This window comes from Bombyx mori, chromosome 18 (genome assembly GCF_030269925.1).
Source record: "Bombyx mori chromosome 18, ASM3026992v2".
In the NCBI taxonomy this organism is placed as follows: Eukaryota; Metazoa; Arthropoda; class Insecta; order Lepidoptera; family Bombycidae; genus Bombyx; species Bombyx mori.
Genome location: NC_085124.1, coordinates 3,957,001 through 3,981,917, shown reverse-complemented (window position 1 = coordinate 3,981,917; position 24,917 = coordinate 3,957,001). Strand labels below are relative to the sequence as shown.

The following is a 24,917-nucleotide window of genomic DNA, read 5'->3' as shown; positions in this document are numbered from 1 at the left end:
ACTCACCGGTCCGATAAGATTCCGATGCTTGCCGGAAGGATCCTGCAGGTGGATCCATTTGTTAATGTGATGCCATAGACTATTTCTGTAATACGAGATGAGTCCGTGGTTTCACTCGCGTTAAATCTGGAATTTAAGACTAAGAGAAAATTATTCCGAGCTATTTAAAAATTACTATTGTAAAATAACAACATTGGTTTTACTTTTCTCAGTTCATACAACTGCTTACATTAAATTTATAAAATTAAAACGTTCAAAAACTTTGTTATTTTACAAATGGTTATTTATACAGGTACTTAAAGCGATCTTGCGAAAAATTTTAAGATTGTATGTTTGTGGTTATTTTGAGATTGCATTGCACTAAATTTCTAAAATTTGTTTATGAATACGCTGTTCAGCTTATATCTTAAGGGCCACTTAAAACGTAGAACGAATATCCATTATACTTATAAATTGAGAGTTCTCATAAAAAGTCAGTCGAAAATTTATAAATTAAATTTTTTACTAAATTATTAATTACGATTATTTTTTTCTAGTTTTAAGGTACTTAATATACTTAGTTGATAGTTTAACCATGTTTCGAGGTCCTTTTCGTTTTCAGTAACAACCTATCTTATTTAATCTAATCTATAGACTTTTTTCAAATACCAGCTAAAAATGATGTTGATACCAGGTTTTCAACTATAATATATCACAAGTCATAGGTGACATGAAATGCGAAGCAGTAAAATATTGAAAATTTATTGAAACTTTAGTTGGCTTTTTAGAGGAACTAATGAAACACTTTCACAAAATAAATATAAAACGATCAATAAGCCATTATTACTGCACGTTTAACCAAGAAGAAACAGTGAATTAACAAACATAAAAAAACCATAACTTTACTCTTTGTGTTTCCCCAAAAAGTCCCCAATTTTTTTTTTTTTTTCGGGTACAGGGCCGAACCTCCTACGAGGTCCCCGCGCAAAAGGGGCGCGCGGGGTATGTGAGACTCAACGATCTGCATGGTGTTGTGAGCAGACCACGGGCCCAAGGATTTTAGGGCCCACCCACTAAACGACTCCCCTGCACTCGGGTTTACACCCGTCCGATCCCCTCCGAGGTCAGAACCCGAATGAGGTAGGGGGGCTACCGCGGTCAACACTACAACCAGACGGCGCGGCTCACCCCAAGGACGCCCAGCCGACGGAGCCTTCGAGGCGAATCGAAGGCTCTGAAACGTCGGCCGTCTCGGTACGGCAGCCCGTCGGGCCGCCCAGACGGTGCCGCTGGTGTCCCGGAATACCCCGCTGGACCAGAACCAGCCTGCCGGGTCGGGACGCGATACACCGTCGGCCGGTCGCTCTATTTACTCCACGGCAGCGCGCTAGAGTGCTGGTAGCGCGCCGCGCGGCCTCACCCCCTCAGGTCACCCCTTGACCTTCACCGGGGGGAGGCCGCTACCTACAGGGGCCGGGACGTACGGGCGTATTCCAGCCTCCGGCCCCCGGCTCAACGGCGACGGATCGGTGCGGAAAGGGAAGAGCTCTCCCTCTCTCGCTCCGCCGCCTCCTTCTGCGAGATGGTGGACTCGCAGAAGTCGAGCATCGCCTTCCAGGACGCGTCGCTGCTGAGCATCGTAGCCACGACTCGCGGCAGCGAGAGGTCCTCTCCTATGACCGCGACGAGGGCGGCGCGTTGCTCGTCGAATCCAGAGCAACGCGCCAATGTATGTTCCGCTGTGTCTTCCTCGTCGCGGTCCGCGCAGTGGTGGCACTGCGCCGTCGGTTCCCTTCCGGCTATCTTATGCAAGTACCGGCCAAAGCAACCGTGGCCGGTAAGCATTTGCGTCAGCCGGAAGGTGAGGCATCCGCAGTCGCGGCCCACCCAGTCCACGAGAACCGGGAAAAGTCCCCCTACGGTGATGCTTTATCTCAATTCATCAAATTCTGTTCTATTTTCCTTTATGCCTACAACAGACATGGCTTTGACCTTAAATAAATAAGATTTAGGATGTGGTGTCTATTTCTTTTGTCTTTTTAAATGAGAAACATAACCATCGAATAACAAAAAATCTATGGTATATGCATGGAGTTAATAAGTACCGTAAAATGGGGCGATTAGGGATTGAGAGGCGAATCGGGAAAAAAACCGGGAAAATCTTTCGACACTCAATATTAGTTATAAATTCGTTGCAAAATCTTCCATTTTTTGTAGTTTAATAGTAGAATGTTGAAAGTTTACAAAACAACTCTGAATATGCATGATAATAGCTGCTAACTTATAAAAAATCGCGTTTCAAATTAACTTTCTGTGGTGGTAATTATTTTAGTGCTAGAAACTTTGCTCTCTTTTATTTATTTGATAATAATAGAAGACGACTGTGATTTATAAACGTTATTTAGTGTTTGAACCATCATGTTTATTGAAGGTAAGTCTCATTTGTTATTGGTTTTAATGTATTTGATAAAATAAAAATACATGTAAAAATCTGTTGTTTTTGGGGATATTGGGGACGTCTTAGGTACAAATAACAACGAAAAAGGGGTCAATTGGGATGAGAATACGTGAAATGGAAGCGACCTAAGTATAAATAGGTACAGGTTTCTAGGGTTGTCTATGTAGTTATAACAATATATTTTAAATTTGTTGGTAAAAATCTGGTTTATTCATGATGTTTTTGTCTAGAACTTTTATTCAAAATTATCAATGTGTCATTTTATTGTTTGGTAAATATTTATATTATCAGTTACGTATTGTTTTCTATTTTTAGATATGCCTCGCGTGTTCGTATCAAAGAGTGCAAAGCCTTATAAGAGATATTATCCCTTAATATTAAAAACAGCAATTGGGAAATTGCCTAATTGGGAATAAGTCTTTAGTTGAAATAGCTAAGCAATTTAATATAGGTAAGTCAATTTTGCACAGACATGTAATAAGAACAATGAAATCTCAAGGTGGACAAAAATGTCTAAGTAATACATAATAAAATATTTAATATTTGTTCAAAGTGTCAGTTTTTCAATGTTTTTTTATTGATGATCACTTTGTTGGTGAAACTAAATAAATAAATAAATAAAAACCAAGTAGTGCCCACCCTAGCAAATTTCTCATTTCGTCCCAATTAACCGCAATTTCCGGGTAAATAGGGATTACACCTATTTTTGCTTTTTTTGCTTAAACTGGAATGCTAGTTGCATAGTTTTAAATTGGACAACAAAGATGCCCCCAAGACTCAATCATTTTGATCCTGATACAGCATTATATACATCAACAACTACCTTAAAATTGGTCATAAAGTTGGAATTTGTCCCTAATCGCCCCATTTTACCGGTACAGGGTATATGATTAGTTGAGAAATTATTGATACTATTGTTGAAAGGTTGTATAGGCTTTGATCCCCTTGCCTTTCCTAATAAGGAAAAATTGTACCAAAAAAATGTATGGTTGAATCTATGAAAGAATTTCGACATTATTTCTCTGTTTTTGTGCGTTTAACTTAGAATAAACAACAATTATAAATGAAATCTCTATATTATGAAAATCCATTTAGTTTATGTATTAGACTATTTAGACTATAAAAATTATAAGACGCAGTAGGTACATAATAAAAATAAAACAATCTATAAATTAGAAAAGGTGACCTGCAATCTGTGACTCGTGAATAAATTTTGTTAAGTTACAACAAAGTTGAACTTGCTGACATATTTTAAATACAAATGAAAGTGAAGGTTGCAAGAATTAGATACCTACAACTTTGTGAAAGGGCTCCAAGAAGTGTGTCGATCGTAACGAAGTTTGAAGTATCCGCAGTATGTTCTAGATTTTACCGAAATGGGCTCATCTGAAGATTAATAGATATGGAGAGACTTTCTCATGATCTTAACCTAGCGTTGGAGGAGAGTAACTGCGGGAGGCAAGAGCGCAGAAAAATAGGGCTTCGACGTCGTACCAGGTCAGCGGGGAACCTGCGTGAGTGACGAATTGTTTATTTTTCATTAATTTGTTTACGTGCGCGGCGCATCACAGGTATTGCGTAAATATTTTTACAACAATCCTGCTTAGTGCTTTTAAGTTTGTATTTAATAATGCTTTCACAAGAAATTGTCACATATATCCAACAAAGTAATATTATTTTAGTATTATAATGAGGTTGATTATCGTAAAATAAACATAGTAAATTTTTTAATCTTCATGTGAAATAAACTATTAAATTTAAAAACATTTTGTAGTATATTGTGCAGCATACTTAAATCTCTGAATTTATTAATGATTCCACATGGAATAAGTTCTTTTTCAACAATATTTTCCAGTTTTAGGCCCAAATCATGGTATAATAGTATTTTTTAATAACTACTGCATGCCTCGTGTGTTGAAGCCAGTGTTTGTATATTAGTTATGAATTTGAAGATAGCGTTGATGCAGTGATAATTCATTACAACCAAGTAGATCAGAATCGTCAATTAAAAACGTCACACAAAATAGACAAAACTTAGAAGTTGTTCAAAAATTTTTACTGATATTATAAATCTAAGTTTGGATAAAAATTTTACTGATGTTATAAATCTAAGTTTGGATGTTTTAATATCGACGCTTGAAAGGCAAACTTGACTAAGCGACAATAACTGATTTGTACATAAATGATAGGCAATAACCATATTCGATGCGCAAAAAAAAAATATTTCTAGGTCTATTAAAATCATTTCAATCTACAGCTAGATTCGTTAAAATAGATTTTTTTTTTCACATATTTTTCATGTATATTTTAAATGAATTTCAACTTTAAATTAGTCTACTATAAAGTTCACGCATTGTCGCTTAGTCACTTTTGCCTTTCAAGCGTCAATATTGACAAAATTATTGATTTTGCATAAAGCTTACAACTTAGATTAAAATATAAGATCTGGTCTTTCTGTTTGATTGTTTCTGAATTACAAATTTAATGTTAGTGAAAACACAGGGTACTTACTTTATTATTCTTCAAGCCAGGGGTGCTGTTACACCATTCACCTATGTGGATAATGGAAAAAATATAGATTCATTACATATTTCATAGTACATAATTCAATTTCTGGATTATTGGTATATGGAGTATTTTACATGTTTACATTTTTTTTTTATTGCTTAGATGTGTGGACGAACTCACAGCCCACCTGTTGGTAAGTGGTTACTGGAGCCCATTGACATTTACAACGTAAATGCGCCACCCACCTTGAGATAAGTTCTAAGGTCTCAGTATAATTACAACAGCTGTCCCATCCTTCAAACCGAAATGCATTACTGCTTCACGGCAGAAATAGGCAGGGTGGTGGTACCTACCTTTGCGGACTCACAAGAGGTCCTACCATTAGTGAAAAATTTTTATATTATAAATGTCGCCTTAATTTTATTGAGTCTGCTAATATAAACTGTGTCTCCTTTCAGCAGCAGCAGTAACAGTGAGCATTGTCGAAGATGGCAGCTCAAGTAGTCCACCACAGGCCCCACTGATCACTCAGCCTCTCTCGGACTCTGATGACCCTCAACTGAATCTACACAAGTCTTCCACAATGAAATCTCGTCAGTATTGCCAGATTGGCAACTTTGAGTCCGATTCTTTCAATGAGAACTTCTCTCCAACCCGTCCTGCAAATGCAAGAAGGAAAAGGAAGTATAAGAAAATGCCAGTGGAATATGCGGATGGGAAAATGTCACCATCACTTGAAATATTAAGTGTGACAACAGAGGTATGTTTATAAGATTGTTTTATTTAATTTACTATGAATTATAAATGGGATTTGTTGTTGAAACAAATATGGCATTGCTCTGAAAACAAAGATTTTATTATTTTAATAACTTACAATTACAACTTAATAACATACACAACAGTAATAAACAGTACATTCACATTATAGGTATCTCGCCTGAAAACAAAGAAACGATATTTAAAGTCTACCACTCTCAATTTCCTAAAATAATTATCTAATTTAATTTATACCCGAACATGGCAGATGTCAACCCTTCATTAACAACGCATGTCACTTGTCGACAGCGCCATCTATATAAGTACACAGGAGCCATAGAGTGCTGTACAAATGTACTATAAAGAAATATAGTTTCTTTACATGTTAATAAAATCAATAAATAATTTACAAAAGAAAATAACTAGTTTCTAAAGCTGAAAAATATCTGTATTTTCAATTATTTTGTCATCAACTGTATAAAATAGATTGGAAAATCTGTTTTCACATGTTTACATATCCGTCTACTAAATCTATCATTAGACCTCTTCAGCCCTAATATTAGGAGCAGGCTTAGGAACCCTGGCAACCATACTTGTTGAACAAGGTAAAGAGTTTGATGTGCAACTTGACACCCATGAGTATGTCAGTGGATCGAAATTCCGATACAATAGTAGACCCATTCGTGGAGCAGTTGCCCTTAAGTTGTCAGGTCTCTCCGGAGGCGCTCGGGTAGTTGCTAGCAAATGCAAACCCTCCTGGCTGAACTCATGTTCACCCACCTATCCTGCTGAAACTGGAAAGGGCTTTGGGCAACAAGTAATGATACTTTTCACTTCGATAAAGCGGCACGACACGAGAACCCTTTCATCGTGGCCGCCGGTAACTACATTCCCGATCCTGCGGACAGAATGGAAAGCAGTCGACGTCGCCCAAAGCACATCATTTCGGATCCTCCCGATCCACTAACGGTGCTCTTAGGTACCTCGAGCACCGGTCTTCGTTCTCGTCGAACCCGTCGCTTGCGATGAAGAGGTCGACGAGTAAATTAAACCTTGCACACAGCCCACTGAGTTTCTCGTCGGATCTTCTCATTGGGTCGCGTTTCCGATCCGGTGGTAGATTCTGCGAAGCACGGCTCTTGCTAGGGTTCGTGTTAGCAACGTCATCAGGTTTGAGCCCCGTGAGCTCACCTACTAGTTAAGGTTACGCTGATATAGCCTCTCAAGGCTATCAGTTTAGGTAGGAAAAAAAAAAAATTTTTTTTTTCTTCATAATTCAACAATGCAATCTAAAGGTCCGAATTTAGTCATTTAACTTATTTTACAGCTCAGTCCATTGCCAGGAACCATCACACTACAGAGTCAGGTCGCATCCTCTGTGATTCCTGTAAACAAACACAAACTCCTTAAACCAGAAAGGTATAATGAAATTTAGGAAACGTTGAATAAGATATTTTTTCTATTTGTGCTTTGTGTATTTATGATTGATAATTTACAGGAATGCCTTCTGTGGGAAAAGAAAATGGTCACATCGAGACAAAGATGTCTGTGAAATGAGAGAGAGATCATTCAGTGGGGGATGTTCATCGAAATCTTCATACTTCAAAAGTGATTTGAAAAACAGGAAACATGACACTGATAAGAAGAAAGACTCGATTCTGCAGCCAGGGAAGATAATTCTAAAATCTCCAAATTTGGAAGGTGTGAAATCTTCATCTTGTACAAATGCACTCTTTCTACCAAGCAGTTCCAGCTTTAATTTTATATATAAAAACACATCAAAAGGTTGCACTCCTAATTTCTCTAAAATGACAGGTTATAAAGTAACAACAGATTTACCTCCTGTTTTTGATCCAGTTCTGAACAAAAACAAACTGGATTCAAAATACCATAGGAAAATCAAATTGTTAAATAAAACCCATCCACCGAATACACTAAGAGATCCATTACAATTTGATGACACCTGTGGCATGGAATGTACGGGCAACGAGTCTAGTTCATTGAGCAGTAGTGACTCTGATGGAGTTGTCACAAATGATAGTGACAGGGAAGGTGATGACGAACTCACCGACTGGCCTGGAATCGAAGAACTCAAAGTGTTTAACAAGAGTCTCACTTTCAAAACAACCAAGACTGTAAACAATCATTCCCAGAAATCGATCAGTAACATGCCCCCACCTAAACGCCTCAAAAAGGAGAATCATCTTGTGAAAAGCGGTTGGAGTAAAAACAGACTTAAGAAAAAACGAGCCAAAGTTGACTCCGGAAACGATGATGATGCAGTAATGTCAGATTCAAAAACCATTGTTGACGTTGAAGAAGAGGCAACCTTTAGAGACAACATCCTCCAGCCCCATTCTACATTCTCGAGTTTCAGTGACATTAAAAAGGCCGGCGGGTCCGGTCAGAATGTGAACGAGTCGTTTTTTCAGGCATTTCAGGCGTTTGAGGAAAAATCGGAGGAGCCGCTTAATCAAATGCCGCGAACGGATTTCTCTCTACAGAAAACATCGTCGAGTGATATGAATTTGAGCGAGAAATCTCCTCAGAGCGACCATAATAACAGCGAACATTCTATGGGGATATCTTCGGTCGCAGAGGTGAGAGAGATAAGAGCCGGCTGCCGCAGGATACGCGAGGAGCGACCAGGGTTTCTGATCCTCAGCGCTGCGAACGAGCGACTTTCGAAGTTCCTTCAGGATTCTTGCCAAACTGAACTAAAGCTACCGTCTTTAAACGACCCAGAAGAAAAAGAAAAGTTGGCATCGTTAGCCAAATTATACTCTCTGGAATTACAAGTAGAAATGGGTCGTCCCGTTTTGCGGAAGACAAGGTAGCTATTGAATTGTATGTAACCTTTTCACTAATATTCTAAAATGAGTGTGTTTAGAGTTTTTATTTTTAGATTTTTAAATCATGTTTGATAGCTAACCGAGCGCTGTCTATTGTTAACGTAATCAATAATATGCTGCTTGTTTTGTTAAGTTTTACATGAAATCATTACGATAATTAACATAGTTACATTTAGCATCCATTAACCGGCTCCAGTTAATTTTTGTTTATTCCTCGTCAAATTACAGAGTTGTTTTTACCAACAGTAATACGATGCAAGCAGTGCGCGTGGAACATTCTTACAACAATTTCCCTATCGATCACAAGCGCCGTTGTTACCGAGACGAGACCGATGCCAGTCTGAGCCTCAGCGACCAGAACTCTGTCCCGTCAGTCGAGGAGCTGGAGGGTTCGCAGGCGGCGCCCGAGACTCCGAAAGAGGACAAATCTGATCGCGCTGAATACACGTTTTCGGAAAGGTTCGTGGAAAACTCGTTTTTACATTTACACGCCCTAAAAAAATGGAATATAACTATGTTCGCCGATGACAACGACCAATAGTCTTTTGTTTTTTTTTTTTTTTTTTAATGAATACATTAAACACCCTACTTTCAAAGGGCTGTAACCTGGTTAAATTATTTAGATATATGTATGTTATGTATATGATACATGTTAGATGTTTTGGACATAGACAATTTAGTAGATGTGATTTTGCAAAAATCATTTATTCTAAGTAAGTAAGAGTAAGTAAAAATTAAGAAAGGCCATGGATGTTTAAAATTAATTGCTTATACACAATTTTTCTATGTGATATGTGTCGATATTCAGAACCATTAATTTTGTATGAAATTTCCTATGAATCAAAAGAATGAATGACATAATGAAATTATAAATTATAGTCGCTCTTAGACTCCTAGTTTTGACTAGTTGATGTATATTATAATTAAAGTTAAGACACATTTCACAAGAATTTGATGTAATATGCATTTAAAGGCTAATATCATATTTTCTAATAAAGACATTGCTACTTAATGTTAGGGATTATAGAATTTATTTAGTATATAAGATATTCATGTGTCTAGTTTATAAAAAGTAATTGTCAAACGAAAGTAGTGTATAATACAACATTAAGAAAACCATGTGCTGCGGAATGTCCACAAGAAATATATTGGAATAATCATGTTTGATTGAGAAGAGAGTTTATTACTTTAATTAAATGTATTTTCAAAATCTACTGATGTTCTTTCTTGGTGATGGTCGACTAGTTGAGACGCATGCGACAAGAAGCGTTAAGAAGGGGAGACATGAGTTACTCTGTGAACTGCAGCTGTCTCTTTCTAGCATGTAAAAATCATGCTCTGATTTATATCGTTCTCTTTTTGGTCTTCCAATTACAATGAAATTTGTTGAAAGTATGTAGAAGTACATAACTAAATTACTTTTATTTTTATTGCTAGCGTGAGTGGACGAGCTCACGGTTTAAGTGGGGACTGGAGTCCATAGACAGAGTTTTTTAGTTTTTACACTACAACGGCTGCTTGAACTTTGAGCCCTCAAGAGTTCGACGAGTAAATTTATCCTCAGACACAGCCTACTGAGTTTTTTTTTTTGCTTAGATGGGTGGACGAGCTCACAGCCCACCTGATGTTAAGTGGTTACTGGAGCCCATAGACATCTACAACGTAAATGCGCCACCCACCTTGAGATATTAGTTCAAGGTCTCAAGTATAGTTACAACGGCGGCCCCACCCTTCAAACCGAAACGCATTACTGCTTCACGGCAGAAATGGCAGGGTGATGGTACCCACGCGCGCGGACTCACAAAAGGTCCTACCACCAGTAAAAATATATACAAGTTCCGAACAACAACATTCGGACCGTCTGTCTACCGAGCAAAATCACCCGGTCGGTGGACGGTTTTCCCTTTGTCGTATACCTCCACAAATAGTATACAAAACATTTAACTAGTATAACCTAATATAAGCTTAGTATAACTAGCCATTCATACGTAACGTAAAATGCCCAATCGCTCACTATGTTATAGCTTGGTCGCAAACTCATCAGAAACTTAACACTCACGATAAAGGTAGGTGCCTTCTGCCAGTATAATTTAATGTATAAATAATAAAATCTTTCACACATTCATCACTTACCATGAATGTTGTTTGTATTTTATTGAAATAAATAAAAAATACATATTGTTTTATTTCAGAAATTATGATATACGTTTTATGTTGGATGAGAAATTAAAATTATATTTCAATTGACAAGAAAAAGTATTTGGGTATCAAATTAGGAACTAAATAAATCCCTTTGCGCAATGGCAAATTTCCTTATGAATCGTCATTAAAACAAATAGTAATTTAAATAAAATTTTATTAAATAAAATAAAAACATTATGCAAAAGGGATAACAAGATTTATCAACAAATGAGCACCAACATAAAAATAAGAGAATACATCTCACTCCATAGTAGAGAAGTCCCTAAAATGGTTTAATACATTACAATACCGGAATTAACTCTACAAGGTAGGAATTAAAGAAAACATAGCGATGAATGAGTTAATTGGTTGGTCAAATTTATTTAAAAAAAAAAACACCTCTAGAAACTTCTCCACTCTACTCATAACCCTGTTACATTTCATGGAATGACTAACATCTATATAATATTAATAAAATAAACTTTACAAGTATAACAATAACGTATCGTTTACTTAAAATTTGAATTTAAAATGACAAATATTGCACCATCATAATAATATGTATAGTGATCATCACAAATCTCGATATATTGTATCTGTGCAGTATAGCAACATTTTTAGTTTTGCTCTGGACAAAATAATCTTAGCATTATTGCAAATATTCAATAAAATTAATTAAATAAGGTATAATAAAAACAACGTACCTAACGGATAATGTAAAATATTAGTACATTCCATTTATCCTTCATCAGCTTTAGCAAAACTAGCGGCATCTATCGGCGTGTAGCAGAAACCTGGCAAAGGAGTCGATCGCGCTGCGCTCAGTTCACGGGAAAGAAGTAAACAGTGAATCATCTTTCAATCAACGTGACATGCCACATTTTTCGATAAACCGGCAGTAGTAATTGTGTATTTGAATAAATACAAATGAAAAAAAAAAAAAAAAAAAACGATCGCTTTTGCCAGATCCTTCTATGCGACGATATGCACAAATAAAAACGAAGCACATAAATACAAGTTAACATCTGATGTCTTTATACAAAACAGCCATAAAACGTGATGATGGATTCTCGCAAATAAAGCGCTGAGTAGTCCATCGTTGGTATTCAGACACTTTTGAAAATTATACGTTCACCAAATAGTTCAACAAACTTAGAGAATGCTCGCAATGCCTTTCATTCAGAATGTTTAATATCAAACATTCTCTATAACTAAGCGTTGGCTCTAAACTAATGAACTTGTACAATTGAAGACATGAGTGGATGAAGGGACTTTTTTCTCCTACCTACGCCGAAAGTTCGGTTTTCGTCCCGCTGTACAGGAAAGAAAGTATAACTTTTCCTCCCTGGGTACTGATAAGTGCGCATGCGCGTTAGTCACTCACGCACCTAAAATTCTCCGACATTGTCGTGCTCGGGTAATTTGCAATATTGTGTTTAGTGTAAAAGTGAAATAAACAAAAGGCAATAAAATTTAATAGTGAAGTATTAAACAAAGATGAGTTCATCAGACAGTTCTTATTCAATTAGTAGTAGTTTATTTAAAAATTAAAAAAACTATTAAATTGTATTTTTTATAATAAAAATTAACTAATTGCATCATATGCCTTCATACACTCATGTCTTAAATTGTAGTTGAGGTAATATTACTGGAGATAAGGTTTCGTGGCGTTTGAGGAATTTTTCAATATTTGTTTTTTAATTTAAAGCATTAACCTCATCGGATGTTTTTGTTGTTGTTTTTTTATTATTGTTATTCGATAGTGCAGATCAAATCGTCGCCTTCTAGTTTTTGTCCGTTTGTAATCGAGACGGTCTTGACGGTACCAGCTTTGGGGGCTTGAACGATCATTTCCATTTTCATAGCGGAGAGCACGGCTATCGGCTGCCCCTTCTCGACTTTGTCGCCTTCCTTCACTTTGATAGCTGCGGAATTGAAACTGACGTTAGCTACTGTCAAACATCTGTCAATGGTGTCCGAGCGCATTTAAACTCACGAACCCAACGACTTGAGAGAAATATTGGACGCACAAAGGATATCGACAGTGAATACATTAAGGAAGAGTGCACAGAATCTACTAATTTCAATGTTAATAAAATCTTTGTAAATTAAAATAGAATGAACTTATTAAAAGAAAAAGCCATGTAACTTTATGTTTATCATTTAAACGCTTTGGTTTATGGACATCGGCAATGCTAAGGGAGGTCTTTACACATTCGGGCTTTTCATGAACTTCGTTTTGAAAAAGTTTTCGTCATATCTATACTAATATATAAATCTACAGTGGTTTTTAGGGATGTTCAGTTATAACTACTGAACCGTGCATCCGATTGACTTGAAACTTGGTATCCATGTAGAAAATACATGTACTTAATGGATAGGCTAATATTTATATGAGTGTTGGACTCCCTAATAATAATGACAATAAATAATAATGTTAATTTTAAATGCACAGCGAAGTGAAGCGAGTACGGCTAGTCTTTAATAATACGATTTACTCACTGAGAACGGTTCCGGGCATCGGGGCACCCACTTGATTCTTATCGCCTTTCACCGCCTTCGGGTGGATCTTCATTTCCTAAAAGTTAATTTATTGCTCACATTATTGTGTACATCCATATATATACTTAGAGGTCGATTACAAATGAATTTCAATATTAGAGTTTTTTAAAAAGAATCTATGAAGAATAATACAAATAATATAAAGTCGGAGTGCGTTGCTGGTTAGTCTATGCCCACTGAGTTTCTCGGCGGATCTTCTCAGCGGGTCGCGTTTCCGACCCGGTGGTAGATTCTGCGAAGCACTGCTCTTGCTAGGGTCAGTGTTAGCAACTCTCCGGTTTGAGCCCCGCGAGCTCACCTACACACGCTAGGGTAATTAATTTTTATATACGTCGGAGACGGTCATTAGTTTGGTAGCTAAATGAAACGCGGCACGATTCCCGAGAGATGGCAGCACGGTTGCGGTATCGGAACTCGGCTAACTTCGTGCTACGACAGAGCCTAGCCGATGGAGGCGCGTAGACGCCATCACACTTATCAACCGGCCTTCTTGAAGAGCGGTGCCTCCGTCCTAAGAACTGTCATTCGTTTTCATTTGCTAAGGTCAAGAGAGGATTTCTAAATTGTTCCAAGACAACAAACGTGATTGGTGTACTCAATATTGCTCTTAGCTCGATCACCTTATTTGCCCCTACGATGTCTGACGAGGGTGTTAATAACTGTGGCTTCTCGATAGCGATAATATATTTATTGCTTAGATGTTTGGATAAGCTCACAGCCCACCTGGTGTTAAGTGGTTACTGGGGCCCATAGACATCTACGACGTAAATGCGCCACCCACCTTGAGATATAAGTTCCAAGGTCTCAAGTATAGTTACAACGACTGCCCCACCCTTCAAACCGAAACGCATTACTGCTTCACGGCAGAAATAGGTAGGGTGGTGGTACCTACCCGTGCGGACTCACAAGATGTCCTACCACCAGTAATTACGTAAATTATAATTTTGCGGGTTTCATTTTTATTACACGATGTTATTCCTTCACCGTGGAAATCAATCATGAACATTTGTTGAGTACGTATTTCATTAGAAAAATTGGTACCCGCCTGAGATTCGAACACCGGTGCATCGATATACGAATGCAACGGACGTTTTATCCTTTAGACCACGACGACTTCAAGGAGTCATATTCGACGATATGAGTTCAAAGGTCGGGTAGGTACCACACCTACCCACGCGGACTCACAAGAGGTCCTACCACCACCAATAAATTTTGCAATCTACGCATATAAACATAGAGACCAACCTTGCTGGCGTTTTCGTCTCTGATGAAGACTGACCGCAGTTGTCCGTTAAGCTCGAAGAAGACCTCACGCTCTCCCGCGGCCGTCATGTCCTCCGACACCGCCACCGTCCTGATGTCCAGGGTCTTGCCGCGCTCTATCTTAACCTCTATGGTGTCGCCGACCTGTTCAATAATTTATATTAGTAAAAAATAAAAGAAATAAATAAAAAGTGTACGCGCGTAAGAAGTTATACTTTATTTTTATTAAATTTATTTCTTTTTTTTTAATATTAAATAATTAATAATAAATATTTAACGTTAATAATTTAATAATATTTAGTATGAATTATATTAAATAATAATTTTGTCATTTATATTACTAAAAAATGAATGCTAATAACACTTTTTTTTACGAGTGTACATGCGCGAAAGTTTACCTGCGGCTATATTCAGACTCGCCAAGTTACGTCGGTCGTATTGTAATTAGCGATTTAGTGGGCAACTCCATTTCTGTTAATTTTGTGTCACGGTGCGCGCGCATCGTAAAATTTCACTCTCATCAATTTTTCATAACGCGCCTAAAGAAGTATAACTTCAAAAAGAAGAATGTGGGGGTGGGCGCGTACTCACCGCGGGGCCGACCAGGAAGGTCTTGGTGTCCAGATGTTTGACGGGCCCGTACTTGTCCCGGAAACGGAAGAAGTCGCTCGCGACCTGCGGGTACATCGCCGCCGACATCACGTCCTCGTCGTTTATCTGTAATGATAAAACCGTCACTTGTATCAACGTCATTTCGGATCCTCCCGATCCATTAACAGTGCTTTTAGGTACCACAAGCACCGGTCACCGTTCTCGTCGAACCCGTCGCTTGCGACGAAGGGCTCGACGAGTAAATTAACCCACAGACAAAGCCCACTGAGTTTCTCGCCGGATCTTCTCAGTGGGTCGCGTTTCCTATCCAGTAGTAGATTTTGCGAAGCACTGCTAGGGTTCGTGTTAGCATCGTCATCAGATTTGAGCCCCGTGAGCTCACCTACTACTTAAGGTTATGCTGAAATGGTCTCTCAAGACGATCAGTTTAGGTAGGAAAAAAGAAAAATATTTTGTGTTAAATGCTTTTGAATATACATATTTAGAAATTTTGCTATAATATAATAAACCACTTACGTTTGTTGAATAGCGAAAGCTAAAACTTACTATTATTTTATATTTAAACTAATATTTGAGTACCTATATAACAAGTTCATTTGTTTACCTTATTTTTAAAAGGGGACAAAACGGCCACTTTCTCCCCAGTTAAATTTTATTATAGATAAGCGAGAGTTCAAGGGAGCACAATCTCATTCTCGCTTATAGAGGTTTCTCACTAACCCGAGTTTCTCGCTAATGCACCCTCTGAATTTTATTTCGCGATTCAAACGCATTCACTATTTTATGTTTATCACTTAATGACAGTACATTAATTTTCCGTTTTGACATGATGCAGAACAGAACTTTCCTTCGCAATTGATTAACGATAAACTGACTAAGTCCGACAAACAGGACGGTACATAGGCAGCATACGTGTCCATTCGAAAAGAATACGATAAAATAACAATGTAATTTAGTTCCACGAAATACAATAGGTTCAATATTGACGAGAAAACAATACAAAAACAATGGTAGGAAGTTCCACGAAAGTTAAGAAAGAGTCATAAAATAGCAGATGTTAAATTTGTAATTTGTTATATCATTTGTTCCTCCTAAATGATATAAATAAATAAAGCTCGACTGTCGCTTATAGAGGTATAGATAAGTAGCAGTCTCACTTACGGAGGTCCATGAGGGAAAAACGACTCTCTCTTACAGAGGTTTCTGTTTCTCGCTAATAGAGGTTTTGGGAGCTTAAAATGACGGGTCCTGGCTATTACTCTCTTATAGAGTTTTCTCACTTATCCAGTTCTCACTTACCCAGGTTTGACTGTATATGAAATATTTTAGTAAATAACTACCCATGCTACAATCCGTTGACGCATGCGTATTTTTTAACAACTTTTTGTGATGTATATAATTATATATTTTTATGCCTTCGTCGTTGGATGCCTTTCAAAGCTAGTTTCTTATAATGTTTTTATTCGTTTTCAAGAAACTTTAGTTCTCTTAGCGATATAAAAACGTAAACACACTGCAGAGGCAAACTAAAATATCTCAATAATACATAATCTAAGTAGTTTTTCTTTTGAGAATATATTTAATGCCCATAGCTTTTTTTAAACAAGAACCACAGCGCACTATATAAAATATTTGAAAATAAGATTATAATTATTGTATTTAATACATTCATTTACTTCGTCGCTTATTTGGTTCAGAATGACGTCACACGTAATGTGCCTATATAGTTGCATAGAGCCAAGATTTTATAATCTATTAAACTTTCCGATTCGTTATTACTATGGTTACATATCATTTCCAGTAAATATATAAAATTATAAATCAATTTTGAGTTGAAACATATTCGACTTACGTCTGGGAAAGATTCTTTCAGTTCACCCTTTAGTTTATCGAAGTTCAGAGAAGGCAACTCTTTTCCGGGACGTCCTTCGATTCTCGGCATGTCTTTCAGAACTTTCGACCTAAAAATAATAATATGGAATTATAAAGATAATAATATGGAATTATAAATAGGCACCATATATAATTTGTGTCTTAATTTGGATATTAACCACAGTGGATTATACAAAAATGTGCTGAGACCTTAGAACTCATATCTCAAGGTGGATGGCGCATTTACGTTGTAGATATCTATGAGCTTTAGTAACCACTTAACACCAGGTGGGCTGTGAGCTTGTCCACTCAATTTTTTTCTATTGCCCTTGTAGGCATACCAGCATACGGCCCACCTGATGGTGAGTAGCTACCGTCACCCATGGACTTCAGCAATGCCAGGGGCAGAGCCAAGCCGCTGCCTACCGCTTAATACTCTCCACAAGCCTCGTTTGAAGAAGGACATGTCATAGCGCTCGGGACACACCGTGGAGGGGAGCTCATTCCATAGCCGGATGGTACGTGGCAAAAAAGACCTCTGGAAACGCACTGTGGATGAACGCAGCGGTTCCAGATAATATGGATGAACTCTGCTCCGATGATAAAAAGGAGATGAGGGGATCATCTCAAACAATTCCTCAGAGCACTCCCCATGGAACGTACGGCATCATCTAAGCAATAAATAAAAAAAGTGAACTTTAATATAGATAAATGGTTGGATACCTCAATGGTTCAGGGAATCCTCCATACGGTATCCCGATGGCTCCCTGCAGGTACTCCACCACCGACTTCGGGAAGGAGAGCTCCTCAGCTCTAGCGTTGATATCGGCAGCCGTCAGCTTGTTCTGTACCATGAACTGTGCAAGATCTCCCACGACCTTCGACGATGGAGTAACTTTGATTATATCACCCAAGAGGAGATTTGCTTCTCTGAAAGACGAATCAAAAGAGAAGGAAAGTTGATTGATTATTCAATTCCATTTTTCAAAAGGGGGGCGTCAATGTGCTTAGTTGCAAACGTTCCGACTCCATACAAGTTTGAGCTAACTTTCTCGCTATCGAGAACGTTACAAAACTCGCACTGAGATGATGACACAGATGAATTTGTTTACTTGTTCAAAATTCAAATTACCTGTAAGCTTTCTTGACCTCTTCGAATTGGCTTCCCAGTCCTAAGGAGAAAGCTTGGAATTGTAGATTGGTGTACTGTCCTCCGGGGATCTCATTGAGGTACACATCAGCGTTGCCAGATTTCATTGTGGCCGTACATTCGAAGGGTCCGTATAGGGTACGAGCTTGCTCCCAATAGGCTGAGTACTCTGACACCTTTTGTAGCGGTATCTCTGCGTGGAGGAAACAATTCATTATTGTTTCATCTTCATTGTACAAACTAAACCGATTTAGATACACAATTAATATGATGGTGGTACGACGTCTGAGTCCGCACGGGTAGATACCACCACCCTTCCTATTTCTGCCGCGAAGCAGTAATGCGTTTCGGTTCGAAGGGCGGAGCAGCCGTTGTACTGTTACATGTGAGACCTTAGAACTCATGTCTCAAGGTGGGTGGCGGCATTTACGTTGTCGTTACGTGTCGGCATTACGTTTTAATGTCTATGGGCTTCGGTAACCACTCAATACCAGATGGGCTGTGAGCTAGTGCACCCGTCTAAGCAATAAAAAAAAAATAAAAAAAATGTACTTTCAATATATTTCTCATAATGCTTTAGCTAGCGTTAAATGACCTCGAGATATGTGAAGTGGCTTACACTAACCTCGCTGGGTTAGACACGATGTTGTACCGACCCAGGCGATGGGGCAACGCAAAACTGTCGCCCGAAACGAAACGACAACTTCGCGCCAGAATTACGAAGAACGCTAATACTTATTAACGTGGGCTCACATCACAGCCTTATTTAGTCAGAGTGGTAAATTCGAAATGATTACTGACTAGTGTCCAAGGGGGTGCCCTGCAAGGAAGCCACCAGAGCGCCCATGCTGGGCTGCGAGGTGAGTCCGGACACGGAGTCCACGGCGACGTCCACCACGTCCGCGCCCGCCTCCGCGCACGCCAGCATGGCGGCCACGCCCGCGCCGCTCGTGTCGTGCGTGTGCACGTGCAGCGGGACGTGCGGGTGCGCCGCGCGGATGGCGCCTATCAGCAACCTGAACGGAACGCGGATGTTCTACGTAATCATAATGAAAAACCTTTTCTTTTATACATTATAAATTATTAACTGAAGGTCACCAAGAAGCGCCTGCTGACTACGTGCCAGGAAAGAATCCGGAGTTTCTTTGGGCACATAATGCGGTCCCTTCGAGCCTGGAGAAACTCATCATTCTCGGATTAATGGAGGGGAAGCGCGCTAGAGGAAGAGCGCCAGCTAGATGGGTGGACCAACTCAAGGAGGTGACTGGAGGCCAGATGCAGGGAGTGGTACATATGGCGCAGAACCAGACCGAATGAAGATTGACATACAGTCACGATCCTCAGCATTGAGGGAACGACCAGAAAGAAAGAAGAATTATTAACTCAATGTATGCCCGTATTGATATAATATGTTGGAAATGACAAAACAAATTAAAAACATGTATGTATGATGTATGAAAAAACAAATTAAAGAATTCACGCAGTAATTGAAACTGCTAATGCCAATACAAGATAGGGATGAGCACGTTTTACTCATAATTTAAAACTGCTTTTACAGCTTAATAAAATTACGCGTTTGCTATTGCTATTATATTACTTAGACAAACGAATTGCCAGACTACAAACTTAAGGTCGTTCTGTGTGTCATGAAACGTCAGAAATAATTTTTTTTTTTAAAGTAGACTATAGCTAAAAAACAAAATTAATGTAATTTAAAGTGTACATACACATTCGAAATTTTGGATTGAATTGGAAAAAATTTAGTTACAATAAAAAACGCGAGATTAAACGGTAAAAGTGGTTTTAATTATGTTTACGGCTCGCTCAAACCGAAGACTGTGTGCTTAGTGCGAGTGTCTTAACGTTCTCGATAGCGTAAAAGTTAATCCAATTTTATAAGCAGTTGCAACAGCGCCCCTAGCGGCAACCGTACGCAAACGATCCCATTCCATACAAATATGAGTTAACTTTTACGCTATCGAGAACGTTAAAAAACTCGCACTAAGCACACTGTATAATGTATGACACTCACTTCGCAGCCTGGGGCTTCAGCAGTCCGGCCATGTCTTTGATAGCGAGCACGTGAGTTCCGGCCTTCACCAGATCGTCGGCCAGCTTCGTGTAATACTTCAGGTCGTATTTAGTTTTGCTGGGGTCCGAAACGTCGCCCGTGTATGAGATGGCGGCCTCGACGACTCCGCCTGCCTTCGCGGCTGCCTCCATGCCCAGTACCAAGTTCGGCAGGTAGTTCAGCGAATCGAAAACTCGGAAGATGTCCATTCCTGCTTGGACCTGAGGATAAACATTTATAAAAACATTGGACTTCTTTTTCTTCACCTTAGCCTACTAGGTGGGGTCTTTTATGAAGGATGAATAAAAGGCGATTGCATGCAGAGATGCGAATGTTGCGATGTATGTGTGGAGTAACGAGAATGGATAGAATACGAAATGAATATGTTAAAGGAAGTCTGAAAGTGGCACCCGTGACAGAAGTTGAGAAGTGCGCGTTTGGGATGGTATGGACATGTGATGAGATGAAAAGAAAATGAGGTTGGTAAGAGAGTGTTAACTATGAATGTGGAAGGATATAGAGGTAGAGGTAATCTAAGAAGAAATGGATGGATTTCGTGAAAGACGATATGTGTAAGAGGGGAGTGAACGAAGAAATGGTATATGATAGAAGAGTATGGAAGGAAAACATCTTGCGCCGACCCCAGGTGAAAGGCAGGAGAATGATGATGATCCTACTAGGTAGGGTCGGCACAGCGAATTTTTCTATTCCATTCTCTTCTATCAGCCGTCATCTCAACGCTGACTCCTCTCTCTTTCATATCGTCATTAACACACTCCATCCATGTCTTCTTCGGTCAACGTCTTCCCCCTCTGCCTTGCACTACCATTTCCATACATCTCCATACCACGCTAACCGTCCGCTCTTTAATTTGTTAATTACCAGGGCTACTTTCACATTTCCTCTGATATACAATAAAAACATTATAGGCATTAGGTAGATGTTAAGAGGGTTTTGGCGACGATCCAAATTGTTGACAATGTACACGATTAGCGTGCATTGCATTATGAAAAACATCATAGAGAATTCACGTCAAAATTATTTTGCAAGGAAGACGGTATTTTTAATTCCAAAGAGTATATAACTATATAATCACTACGTTTTGTGTAAAAACAAAACACCTTCCAATGCTTCTATTTTGTTTCCGTATGGGTATGAAGTTACAGAATAGACTAGAGTGATATAATGTGTTTATTGGTCTTGATGCGGAATGTGCTAATTATTCATTTATCAGAACACAATACTAATCGTTTTGTAAAGTCAACATTTCATGAGTCTGCAACGCCACGCGAAGGCACTTCTAATTGAGCTAAATAATTATAAAAAGGATATTTCAATGACGCTGACACGTCCGACTATTCAGAGATTAACTTCCCAACATTTTCACTTGTCTGTGTTTTTCTAGTAGTCACTGTTGGTGATGAGTGGAAATCTAAGCCCTTATGGATACTTTCTACCATCCCACCCCTTTTCCATAGTGAAGAATTTGGGCGTTCTGCTTTGATGGGCGGAACTATTATATCAGAATGCTACTGAGACTCCGACCTCATGTTTGAAGGTGAAATACTTTGGAACATTTTCAAGGGCTCCCGGCAACCTTCGTTTTTTTGAAGTTTTTTAGACGCGTTGAGAGTAAAATTTAACTCGCGACAGAGTCGTTACGGTTAGAGAGAAAAGATACAATATAGAAAGACAGTGTTTCGCGAACCACTCGACCGTGGAGAGAAGGAAAGGACAAAGCGAGTTAGTTCGTTATTTAGTTTAGCGACATCTATTGCATTTCATATAAACTACTAGATTGCAAGCTTAGTTTCTAAAATATTTACAGAGAGCAGTATTTTAAATAAAAGTAATGTTTATCACTAAAAATATTATTAAGTAAAACCTAAGGGCACGTTCGGTAATCATCGAATACCGGCAACAGTTTTATTCTAAGTCAATGTTATTTCTCGAGGTACGTTGAAGTTTCACTTCTTTCATAGAAGTTTCACTTCTTTCACGTGCACCAAGTCGCACGCGCACCAGTTTTGTTTTACGACTAAAGTTATTATATTAATAGTAATAAGGTACAATTCACACTCACGGCCATGTCGCAGAACTTGAAAACAACGTTGTCGGGATAGTTGGTGTAACCGACCGCGTTGGCGCCGCGGAGCAACATCTGGAACGGAATGTTCGGGATCAGCTGCCTCATGTCGTGGAGACGCTCCCACGGACACTCGTGGAGGAATCTGTGAACAACGTATACAAAATACAATACAATTTTTTTTTTTTATTAATCACTAGCGGCCCGCCCCGGCTTCGCTTGGAAAGTAGCGCACGCGATGTATAGTTTTAGGTAAATTTTTTTACATATTGGGCTACATTATTGGAGTTTCAATGAGGATCTCTAATTTTTTTGAAAATATTATATATACAGCCTATGTCACAAGGGGATAGCGTAGCTTTCCAACAGTGAAAGATTTTTTAAATCGGTTCAGTAGTTTCGGAGCCTATCCAATACAAACAAACCAACAAATCTTTCCTCCTAGTCACATGCATCTTCTCTCTATGCATCACATGGCCATACCACGCTAACCGTCCGCTCCTTAATTTGTTGATTACCGGGGCTACTTTTACACTTTCTCTGACTGCGTCGATATAGTCTATACATATTATTATATATTTTTACATTGATTGACTTTTTGGCGGGAACGCGAGGAGTGAAGTTGTATGATTTGTTTTATTTCGTCTATTTAGTCTTTCTTCAGGTTTGAATTTGTAATAACGGTGGTTTATTAACTGTTTAACATCTGTGAAAGTGCACAAATGTGGGAAAATGAAACAAAACCGCTGGACGTAACTTCTCGGGATCCTCCAAAAAGTCCACTGAAAAAATCTCAGTAAATGACCACCATTTTACTGAGATTACATTTCATCCCATATTATCTCATCTTATTTCATTTAATTTCATCCCAGTTGATTAATGTTTCTCAAATTAATCATCTTAATTTCATTTCACTCCATATTATCATTGTTCATAAAAATAAGAATAAAAGTTAAAATAAGAAATGACTTAAAGGTCTTAGTTACCAGGTCATAAAATCCCATAAAAAAAAGATTACATTGATTGTTACGAAAGGTAAGTGTTACCTCAAGGCCACGTCGAATGTAGCTCCTCCCCAGTTCTCGAGCGAGTACAGGTTGTTGAAGTTGTGCGCTACGTAGGGCGAGACGGCGAGCAGGTCGTGGGTCCGCACCCTGGTGGCCAGCAGCGACTGGTGCGCGTCCCGGAACGTCGTGTCCATCAGGAGTAGACCCTTGTGCTGCCGGACCGCTTTGGCGAAGGCCTCGGGGCCACCCTCGTCGAGTATTTGTTTGTAGCCCTTCGGCGGTTGGACGGCTGCGGAACGAATTGCCGTTGCAATTAACTAGAACTTTACTGAGACCTTTGAACTCATATCGTCGAATATGACTCCTTGAAGTCGTCGTGGCCTAACGGATAAGACGTCCGTTGCATTCGTGTTGAGCGATGCACCTGTGTTCGAATCTCAGGCGGGTACCAATTTTTCTAATGAAATACGTACTCGACAAATGTGCACGATTGATTTCCATGGTGAAGGAATAACATCGTGTAATAAAAATGAAACCCGCAAAATTATAATTTGCGTAATTACTGGTGGTAGGACCTATTGTGAGTCCGCACGGGTGGGTACCGCCACCCTGTCTATTTCTGCCGTGAAGCAGTAATGCGTTTCGGTTTGAAGGGTGGGGCAGTTGTTCTAACTATACTTGAGACCTGAGAACTTATATCTTAAGGTGTGTGGCGCATTTACATTGTAGATGTCTACGGGCTCCAGTAACCACTTAACATCAGGTGGGCTGAGCTCGTCCACCCATGTATACAATAAAAAAAAAACGTGTTTTAAAAAATATCGTTCGAAATTAAACTTTATACTTTTGTTCAGATTGAGTTTTTGAACGAAAATCTGAAGTTATGTTGAAAAGATGATCAATTACAAAAATAATTTATTAGAAATTATAAAAGTTGTGCATTTTCACTAAATAGTGTATTTAGGTAAATGTAGGTATATTATTATAGGTGAAAATAAGTAAATACCTGTGTTTTCTCCGGTTAATTCCTGTCTTTTAATAGCCTCTGGGGAAAGGTCTGAAAAATATGGTTTTAGTAAAATGAATACAGTGCAACCGTGAGCGAATGAGGTGCCAATTACATATCTGAACTAATTAATTAAAGTAAATAAATAAAAATCCTGCAATGGAAGCGGTCAGGATGAAATAACGGTTCTCGACAAGGGAGGCATAATGTCGCACGTATACGATTTCGATGACTTTTTACCACGTTTCTTTTCGGATCCAATTTTGTATTTTCATTTTTGAACTGATGAGCCTTTTTTTAATATTATTTAAATGGTAATGCACGATGCTAAAATTTTTTTTTTTATACTTTTTTGCCTAGTCTTATATTGAAAAATGCCTTTACGATTTTTCTTTAATTATACTAAAAATTCTAGAGATCACAGTTTTTTTTAAAAGAAAAAAAAAAACATAATTAAAGTCATAAATACCATTGAATAATTGAATTGAATAAATAGATTCGACCTTTTGCCTCTCATGTCAGGAATCTTAAAGGGTGTTAAAGAATCGTTCCTG

At 38.6% G+C, this 24,917-nt stretch overlaps 2 protein-coding genes across 16 annotated transcripts in view; one reads left to right on the top strand and one right to left on the bottom strand.

The window, feature by feature from the left end:
* Positions 1-3,383: 3,383 nt before the first annotated feature.
* LOC101737777 (uncharacterized) lies at positions 3,384-9,767 on the top strand. Of its 4 annotated transcripts, none has more exons than XM_021349353.3 (5): positions 3,384-3,951; positions 5,404-5,705; positions 7,029-7,120; positions 7,200-8,534; positions 8,800-9,767. In XM_021349353.3, the coding sequence occupies exons 1-5, from the start codon at positions 3,840-3,842 to the stop codon at positions 9,092-9,094; spliced, it is 2,136 nt and encodes a 711-aa protein (XP_021205028.1). In that variant the 5' UTR covers positions 3,384-3,839; the 3' UTR covers positions 9,095-9,767. The 4 variants fall into 4 exon arrangements, with proteins under 4 accessions (XP_021205028.1, XP_012547657.1, XP_004928189.1 ...); XM_012692203.4 differs by having other exon boundaries at positions 8,782-9,767; XM_004928132.5 differs by having other exon boundaries at positions 3,407-3,951; positions 5,407-5,705.
* A 1,125-nt stretch (positions 9,768-10,892) lies between these two features.
* Positions 10,893-24,917, bottom strand: part of LOC101737640 (pyruvate carboxylase, mitochondrial) — a 46,324-nt gene continuing 32,299 nt past the window's right edge. For 7 of the 12 annotated variants that reach the window (XM_062673601.1, XM_062673600.1, XM_062673605.1 and 4 more), the window contains 11 exons: positions 23,397-23,646; positions 22,348-22,495; positions 20,226-20,485; positions 18,995-19,209; positions 18,176-18,386; positions 17,767-17,973; positions 17,024-17,132; positions 15,151-15,276; positions 14,542-14,703; positions 13,237-13,312; positions 10,893-12,659 (listed from right to left, as the gene is read on the bottom strand). In XM_062673601.1, the coding sequence (XP_062529585.1) occupies positions 12,487-12,659; positions 13,237-13,312; positions 14,542-14,703; positions 15,151-15,276; positions 17,024-17,132; positions 17,767-17,973; positions 18,176-18,386; positions 18,995-19,209; positions 20,226-20,485; positions 22,348-22,495; positions 23,397-23,646 (1,937 nt within the window). In that variant the 3' untranslated portion in view covers positions 10,893-12,486. Of the gene's footprint in view, positions 12,660-13,236; positions 13,313-14,541; positions 14,704-15,150; positions 15,277-17,023; positions 17,133-17,766; positions 17,974-18,175; positions 18,387-18,994; positions 19,210-20,225; positions 20,486-22,347; positions 22,496-23,396; positions 23,647-24,363; positions 24,415-24,917 lie in introns of all 12 variants that reach the window. The other 5 variants (XM_062673604.1, XM_038017189.2, XM_062673603.1 and 2 more) reach the window with 1 other exon arrangement.

Bases quoted from the DNA above. Each gene is read 5' to 3' on its own strand.
- LOC101737777 (XM_012692203.4), top strand. From the start codon at position 3,840: ATGGAGAGACTTTCTCATGATCTTAACCTAGCGTTGGAGGAGAGTAAC. The intron at 7,121-7,199 runs GTATAATGAAAT...GATAATTTACAG, and splicing joins AAACTCCTTAAACCAGAAAG to GAATGCCTTCTGTGGGAAAA. The intron at 8,535-8,781 runs GTAGCTATTGAA...GTCAAATTACAG, and splicing joins CCCGTTTTGCGGAAGACAAG to AGTTGTTTTTACCAACAGTA.